This window comes from Lampris incognitus, chromosome 6 (assembly GCF_029633865.1).
Source record: "Lampris incognitus isolate fLamInc1 chromosome 6, fLamInc1.hap2, whole genome shotgun sequence".
Taxonomy (NCBI): Eukaryota; Metazoa; Chordata; class Actinopteri; order Lampriformes; family Lampridae; genus Lampris; species Lampris incognitus.
In genome coordinates this window covers 12,814,562-12,823,620 of record NC_079216.1, presented here as the reverse complement: position 1 = coordinate 12,823,620, position 9,059 = coordinate 12,814,562, and the positions used below count along the sequence as shown (strand labels likewise).

Sequence of the window (9,059 nt, the reverse complement as noted above, 5' to 3'; positions counted from 1 at the left end):
GTTATCAAGGGTGCCTGGACTGTAGCTGGCGAGGGGAAACAGGGTGTTATTCATTTTCTTTTCCCATCTAGACTGAGATGGGAAAGGTTAGTGGAGAAGTTTGGAGATTCCCATGACCGAGCTGGAATTCTGTTTGATTCCCTTTTTGTTGGCATTACTTTAACATCATTACACCTTTGACCGGCAAATATATTGACGTATTAAAAATGAGCGGTCAGAGGCCTGAGGGGAGTTTCTATATGCTGGCTGTGTGATGAACTATTGGGCTGAATAAGTTCTCAACCCTGTTAGTAGTAGAGGTCATATTCCTTGTACGAGTAATGAAGCATGTTTTGCTGTATTTCAAGACTGTGTGCCTAATAAATGTTTTTTCTTTTTTTTCCTCCCCATTTTAGATGTTCTCTCTTAACCCCCAAAGATAACCACTGACCCCAGCAGCCACGATGAGAGAGTGGGCATCTGTGGACCAAATAAAAATGGCTTTCTGTTTGTTCAAGTCGTGCTCTCTCATGTTAAGCAAGCCACATCCCTGAGGAACGCCGGTGGTTTATGGGAAACGTGGGATTTTGCCAGTGAGTGTCCTACTCGGGAAGGCCTCTCTTCTCTCTCCATCTCGCTCTCACCACCGCTGCTTCCTGGTGTGCCCCAGAGGAAGACATGGCCAACAACTCTTTCCGTGGCTCAAAACATGGCCGTCGTGCGGAGGCCAATCACGATGCAGCATTCAGCTGCACGCTCAAGGAGCTGCGCTCCCTCATGGAGCTCCGAGGACTGGAGGGACTGACGAGGATCCAGGAGTGTTACGGAGACGTGAATGGACTTTGTGCCAGGCTCAGAACGTCCCCTGTCGAAGGTACGTATGCCTCTCAGTACTGAAAAGTACACCGAGTAGGGGTGTTTTTTCAGAGTTGCTCTCTCCTTTGTACAAGCTGAAAGGCGTTGTCGCCAGGAAGACAGGAAGCACTGGGGGGCCACATGCTGTTAAAAAAATGTCAAGTGTCCGGGTAGCGTAGCGGTCTATTCCGTTGCCTACCAACACAGGGATTGTCGGATCGAATCCCTGTGTTACCTCCGGCTTGGTCGGGCGTCCCCACAGACACAATTAGCCGAGGCTGTGGGTGGAAAGCCGGATGAGAGTATGTGTCCCGGTCGCTGCACTAGCGCCTCCTCTGGTCGGTCGGGGCACTTGTTTGGGCGGTGGGGGGACTGGGGGAAATAGCGTGAGCCTCCCACATGCTACGTCCCCCTGGTGAAACGCCTCACTGTCAGGTGAAAAGATGCGGCTGGCGACTCCACATGTATAAGAGGAGGCATGTGGTAGTTTGCAGCTCTCTCCGGATCAGCAGAGAGGGTGGAGCAGTGACCAGGACGGCTCGGAAGAGTGGGGTATTTGACCGGATACCATTGGGGTGAACAGGAGGAGGAGGAGGAGGAGGGGGGGGGGCCCAAAAAAACCTGTTGAAGTTGTTCACTTCCTTACCCCTTTGGTTTTCCTTAGATTTTGGAAAATAATGAGGCTTGTGGTCCAGATACTTGCATGAAGAGTAGTGCGAAGTTTTATTGCTGTCCATGAAGAGGAAAGGCTTGGTATCCTTCAAGCATCACGTGTGTAGGCTAACTCTGCTCAGAGTCCAGTTGCTGTCAATAGACGGTGTTATTTCAGAGACAGGCACCATTTGGTCAAAGGGACTACACAAACCACTAATAGTGTAGCACAATATCAGAAAAAAATTATGCTTTTACTTGGTTGACATAATGGTACCATTTTTGTTTATTTCCATCCTGTGCTTTAGACATATCAAATGATTAATTTGAAGTAAGAGTTTTTATCCAAAATGGGAAGTAATTTGGGAACATCATCTTTTGAATAAGGTTCTTATGGGTTATTAGTGCTAGGACGGTCTTTAGCCCAGTGCTTTGTGGTCGGATAAAGGCTTTTAGCACTGAGAGCAAGGTACCAAGGGGACTGACTGTCATTACGTGTACTTTTAACACCACATCTCTGCCTGGGGGGCGATTAGCAAGGGCAGCGAGTTATCATGAGAGGTCTGACAGACCAACGTGACCTGACGATAGACTCTTACAAGTGGGGGGGAGACGGTTCCCCACAATTAGACAATTGCCCACCCGTTTCCTTGTCTGGATTAAAAAAAAAAGAGACTGCTTTCTGCTCAAGTCCTTCCTGAAACAGTATTAGAATAAAAATTCTGGCACAAGAATAAATCGTCACATCCAATATTTTTGCAAGAAAAACAGGTTTCTAAAGGGACGTTCCCAACTCGAATGGCTGCACAAAACTCTATTATCTATAAAACGGTTAGTTAAAAAGCAGCTCCTACGCAGCAGATCGATGCGTTGCATCCCCGTTCTGCAAACAGGAGGGCGCGTCCCAAAAGCAATTTAACACTCCCGTCCTCGTTCGTCATGGGTTGAAGACGGGCCGAGATTCTTCGGTGGGGAAGGACCAGAGATGGTGCTTTTAAGAAACTCTGGTTATATCTCTCAAAGTCATTAAGAGGCTTTATTTTGGACATGTCTTAGAGGCCAATCATATGTTCTTACTCCCCTACGAGACACAACAAAGCCCTTGCCGCAGTCCCTGTCCTGCTGAGATACACTAACAGTGGATAAACATACAGCGGTTTGCCGTACACCTCGCCAGCTGGCCTTATGTGACACTTGGATTTGATGGTTTTATCACTGATGGTTCACAATGGCTGCGTAGTCCGGACAGACTGTTGAGATGGCTCGCCAGAGTACAGAAACACATCTTTATTGTCATTCTGCATGATTACTTTGGTGACCTTTGCAGAAATTTCAAGGGGGGGGGGTGGGATTGTGATTCAAGATTAAATAGCACATTTGCATTGCTTGCTCACTCAAGCATCTCTCCTGTGTGCGCCCCAATGCAGTAGACTGCCAGAGGAGAAATAATAGTCATGCTATATACACAGCTTTTGTTGATTTGTGATACATTTCGATGTTGGCTATCGGCAAACTCCGGGTAAATATTTAGTTGTTGTTATCATTATTATCATTATTATTATTACGAATGAGTGCTCTAACTGAGCACCATATGGGTGATGTTTGCTGTCTTAGTACAAATCAGATCATGTCAGATTGGTTATCGAAAACCAAAAAAAAACAAGCTACTATAAGATAGCCTTAATTTTCTGGCATCGTATTGTCCGACAGTACTTGGAAGAATAATTCAGTCTTGGTTGTGTAAACGTATGATTTGGAAAATGTGAATACAAATCAATTAATGAAACCCGCCCCCCCCCTCCCCCCCCTGCTTGAACGCATACACATGCATACAGCTGCGTTGTGAGCTACGCAGCTGTTGTGTGATTCACCTCCAACTTATTATTTCTTGCAGCAAAGTGTAGAATTCTGGGCAACTTATCTGTTCGTACCACGATGACTCATATATTCATGTAGAATGTATTCACCATGCAATTATAACGAGATCACACAGCCAAAATATCCACCTTAAAAAATGTATTTAATCTAATTGGGTGAGAGATATTGTGATCGGGATGAGGTAATGTCACTTGTTTCAAATTCAATTCAATGTATTTCTTTAAGGTCTTGATGCATGCTCAGTAATCCAGGTAAGAAAATCAAAGGAGGTTGAATCAGTTCATCCGGATACAATGTCTGTCGATGGATACATTTTCGTATCCATCAATAGACATTGTATCCAGATGAACTGATTCAACTTTCTTTGATATTTCTTCGAGGGTTTTATTGAATCAAGTGATCACATCTTGATTATCTGCCGTTTTTCAAAATATTGACAAGCTTCTTGAAATCTTCAGTGACAAGTGGAGCTAGCCTGGCAGAATATGGCCGTCAGAATTTATTTTAGGATAAGGGAGATTTTCAGTGAATGAGATTGTTGTTGTTGTTTTTTTTTAATGAATCATGCCAACCATCATACCCGGGTCAGGTATCATTTGCATGAAATTCTCAATGTCTTCTTAAAAACTGCTTAGAGTACGAGACGGGCAAGTTGACATCCACAGAAAATAATATTTTTCAACATATTCAAGCACTTCACTGCAACTTACTTTATCTTGTCTGCAAACATTACCATGGTGGTACTCTTGTGTAGGAAAAAAACAAACCCTTTTCTACCCTTTTGATTTATTTAAAGCTTTTAATTCATGACTTGTCTCAATGCATATTTGATGAGTGTCAGTGGTTGTCGCCTTTTTGCAGCATTCCCATTAGCCAAGGTGCCTATTAATTGTATTTTGGGCTGTTGCCTTTATCCGAGTTTCGTGTGATCGCTGTACTTTAATGTCAGTTACATGCTGCAGCTTAATGGAAAACCGGGAATCCGAATCCTTTTTAGTAGCCGAGTGGAATAAACGCACACATCTCTGTTGACTCGTTGGCGTCAGATGACGTGAACGTGTTGGCAAACACATGGCATGGAGATATCCGGACCTTACATCCAGTGCAAGGGTTCTGTGCTGGAAACGTGCAAGGCAGCAAATAATGCATTTGCATTCAGTATTTGGTCATGCTTTCATTTATTTTAGTATTTATTATTATCTATTTGTTATTTTATTTAGCATTTAGGCAGTAGATTATGCATTTGCATTCAGTATTTGGCCATGTTGGGCGTTCGGGCAGTGTGACATCTGCTAGGTTGCGATGGCGTTGGGGATGGGAGGTTGAGAACAAGCCGAAGGTGGATGTTGACTGAGCCAAGGGCTCTCTCGCCGGCTCGCAACAGTGTCCGTTTTCCACTAAGTATCATGTTCTGTCCTTTGACATTCGCTTTTCCATCATTTATTCATGCGCCTCGGCCCTTTCACGCACCACTCAGTAAACACCTGTAGCATTTCCTCGTCCCTCACCGTTTCTCCCCCCGCCCACTGTGTCACGACTGACAAAGAGCATTAAAATGTCACTGTCAGGCTTGACTACATTGGAAAATCCATTAGACTCACAACTAGGGACTAGCAGGCCTGCAACCCCACCCCCCACCCCCCGTGCTAGATCTCAGTAGCAACAGGTGGGGGCAGACTGATTTACCTTGAGTAATCCCACTCACCTTAAACCACTGAGCATGGCAGTTTATTGTTCGATTTGGGACTAATCTGTCACGCGTGCCCAACAGTATTTTAATGCTTTTTCCATTTTCTAACTGTATTTTGTTTCTTCCCTCCTCCCCCATCACTGGCTACTGGGAGCCCATTGGCTGAGCCAACGAGATGGATGGCCGGCACCGGTGCCGTGCCAGCTCCAGCTCGAGCCCCGCAGGTGCTCTCCGCCTGGGGTTGAAATCGAAGCTTAAAGTGTCAGGAGGAGTGCCGTCGCTATTGCTTCGAGGGATTTAGTGAAAATAAGCACGGTGACCCCCCCCCCCCACACCCCCACCCCAACTCGGTGGGTCAGCGCTGAGTGCAGCTGCACACTGCCAGATTTGCCATGCCGTCTACACGCCTGCCGCCATTAGCAGCTGTGCAAAAATGTGTCGCACGCAGGTTGTGACGGGAGTGCGCCCGCGGGGGACCTGAAAGCGGGAAGTGGAGTCGCTGCGTGTCACCACGCGCTTCGTCTGAGCCCCGGATGTGCACGCGCGGACGTGTGTCTAATTTATCTCGCGGTGTTTAGGTCACAGTCTGCCGCAGCGCACAGCGAGCGGAAATGAGCGGCCCACAAGTCTGTTGACGGGAGTTAGAGGAAAATAAAGAAATACGGTGCCCGAATAAGACATTTTTTGTGTGTGTGTATTCTCGCAATGAGATTTTTTTAAGCAACTGATTTAATCCAGTCTGAGAAGGGGGACCGTTTTCATTGCATGTGTGCCCAGATGTTTTGCCTTGACAACGAATCAAGGCTTGAAATGTCAAAAGCAGCTCATTTTAAAACAGTTCAATCAAATCAAATCAATTTTATTTGTATAGCCCAATATCACAAATTTGCCTCAGTGGGCTTAACATTACAATTAACATAATTTTGCCTTTTTTTTGGGGGGGGGGGGGTTGAAATTGAAATGATTGCAACATGTCAACATGTGAGAAGCTGCCTGTCCTGTTCCTGATGGTTTGTTCTTCAAAATGATGCCTACCAAGCCGTGCATGCTGCGGCCTCGTGCACTTTTGCATGGACGCAGTGAGTCTGCACGTAATATCATCTGTTATGCACATAAAGGACACGCTGCAAAGAATGACTTAACGAGTAATTTGCTAAGATAAGCAATTCAGGCAATTCTCGTTTCGAGTATAACTCGTTACCTGTTTTGGAAAGAACGGAGGCGTCCGACCGTGTTTCAAGATATTGTCACCGGTTTCTGTCATATTCTCATAACCGGACATTATTCTAAGCCGATTAGAATATTTTGGTAGGAAAATGGTCATTTCTGCCTTGTTTGTCCCTTTGGGCTAACGTTTTTTTTTCTTCTTATGTAATGTATCGGCTACTAATCCCCAGCTGCCCTCCTCTGCACAAGTTGATGGGCTTAAAGTAGGTGTGGGTTCTGTTTCTGTCTCCCGAAAGATGACTGAAAGTCCACACCGCTGTACACTACCCCGATAAGCAGCAGGTAGCTGACGAAGAGCCGTCGTAGCACGGTTTACATTACCGGAGAGATGGGGGGGAGGCCACACACCCCCCCCTCCATACAATATCCTTATGACTCGAAGCTACAGTTCATTGTTTGGAGATACCGGTAATTGGCGTTATTATTTTTTTTTGACCACTCCAAATCCCAGAGATCCGTTTGAAAGGGGAAAAAAAACTTGACATAAATGTTTTTTGTTGCCCTAGCAGGGTATTGACCTCAACCCACCCCCCCCACCCCCCCGACATCCAACATAAAGCTGCACCCTTGTACTCTGCACTAATGTACTTTACTCGATTGCAAAAAAAAAAATAGAAAGAAAAGGCTTAGGCCCTTGTTTACAGTGTTTGTGTGTCCCGGTATATTGAGCGCTCGCTAAAGTGCTGGGAGGTATTAAAATCTACACAATACACAATACAAGGGTGCAGCAATGCGGAAGAGATGCACAACTGTTGTTACGGTTGCAGTGTTGGTACGCCTACACAAGTACCGTGCATTAGCAAGGCTTTCAATAAGGGGAATCAAGCGATGCCTGACATTCTCCTTTCATGATAAGGTTTCATTTTCTTAAAGTATATTTTATTATTTGGCACAAGCACATGCTTGTACTCTGAAATGGAGGATGTGTCTTGCCTGTCCTTAACCGATGCTCACAGGTCAAAAAAAACCAAAAGAAATTGTGTGTGTGTGTGTGTGTGTGTGTGTGTGTTTAGCCAGTGATCGAACCTTGTATGCCGTAATGTGCATTTTAACTGTCTTTCCACAGTTATGCCCTCCATAGTTTGTGACTTCGACTGTGCCCCTGCTGAGGAGCAGTGCTGGCATCTGTGAAAGCCTGTTAGCGTTGTTTATTTTCCACGCTCTGCACCCCGTCAGGTGCGGGGCTCTGTGAGCGCGGGCCAGTGGCCGCGCTCAGGCAACTCGCCGCATTCGTGCGGTGCCATTGTCAGCTTAGCTTTGAATCAACGTTGGTCATCTGCCCACATAGGGTATTAAATGCATTCATTTACTGCACCGTAATGTGATACTCTGACTGCATGTGCGTCAACAATGACGCACAATTAACACAGATTAGACGATGGAATACACTTGAGCTCTGGGCATGGCGGTCTACTGCGTTGCCTACCAACATGGGGATCGCTGGTTCGAATCCCCGTGTTACCTCCGGCTTGGTCGGGCGTCCCTACAGACACAATTGGCCATGTCTGCGGGTGGGAAGCCGGATGTGGGTATGTGTCCTGGTCGCTGCACTAGCGCCTCCTCTGGTTGGTCAAGGCATCTGTTTGGGGGGGAGGGGGAATAGCATGATCCTCCCACGTGCTACGTCCCCCTGGTGAAACTCCTCACTGTCAGGTGAAAAGAAGCGGCTGGCGACTCCACATGTATCGGAGGAGGCATGTGGTAGTCTGCAGCCCTCCCCGGCTCAGCAGAGGAGGTGGAGCAGTGACCGGGATGGCTTGGAAGAGTGGGGTAGTTGGCCGGATACAATTGGGGGGGGGGTATACTTGAGCTGATACACATGTATTGGGATGGAATAAGCAAATTCACAACACGAATGAGTAAACCAACACTGACAGACTATTAAAAAGGAACATGAGCATCATGATTACTATCACACAGTTTGTGTGAAGATGAGTATGCTGTGTGCACAAACGGTATCTAGGCAGGATAGCCCTGTTGTCATAGTCCAACCTGTTGTCCAGTAGGACAGAGGTTACATGCTTGATCCCTGCAACTAGAAATGTTGATCGAGTTTTCAAGAAAACACCCAACGTGTCCTTTTAAAGTGCCCTTGAGCAAGACATTGAGCACCTTCCTCACTAACAGCAAGCTGCTAAGTGTTTCTATGTAGATACAAAACATGAATAAGAACGCCAATGTCAAGAGTATGGGTGATTTAACAATCCAAATGCAACACAGATTTTGATTGTTGTTCTTCTTTGCCTCTTCTAGGGTTAGATGGTTCCTCTGAGGACATCAGTAGAAGAAAAGAGGAGTTCGGGCAGAACCTTATACCTCCAAAAAAGCCAAAAACCTTTCTTCAGTTAGTGTGGGAAGCCTTGCAGGATGTGACTCTCATCATCCTGGAGGTGGCAGCCATAATCTCACTAGGCCTTTCTTTTTACAAACCACCAGATGCCGAAAGAGAGAGTAAGTCAGCAAACTTGTATCTTTTTTTCTTCATTTTTAACCCCATAACAAGTTCAAAATATTATGAAGGTATCGATTCATCAATTGAAGGACTTGGGACGCTTACCCTGCTGATTAGTAGTGATGTCATCCCTCAGGACAGTCAGCGTTCAGTGTTGTCTTGCCAGAACTCAAGTTGGCGTGAAGCTTTCACCAGCCTCTGAACGCAGTACCAGTTTTATTAATTATGCCTCATACTACGGCAGCATGGCTCAGGAGGTAGAGTGCGGGTCGTCCAGCAATCGGAAGGTCGCTGGTTCGATCCCCGGCTCCTCCAGAGAGCTTGTCG

General features: G+C 46.1%; 1 protein-coding gene across 11 annotated transcripts in view; it reads left to right on the top strand.

The window, feature by feature from the left end:
* The first annotated feature begins 657 nt into the window (after nucleotides 1-657).
* atp2b1b (ATPase plasma membrane Ca2+ transporting 1b) overlaps nucleotides 658-9,059 on the top strand; it is a 50,391-nt gene continuing 41,989 nt past the window's right edge. For all 11 annotated transcript variants that reach the window (XM_056282715.1, XM_056282713.1, XM_056282710.1 and 8 more), the window contains exons 1-2: nucleotides 658-853; nucleotides 8,534-8,731. In XM_056282715.1, the coding sequence (XP_056138690.1) occupies nucleotides 658-853; nucleotides 8,534-8,731 (394 nt within the window). The remainder of the gene's footprint in view (nucleotides 854-8,533; nucleotides 8,732-9,059) is intronic.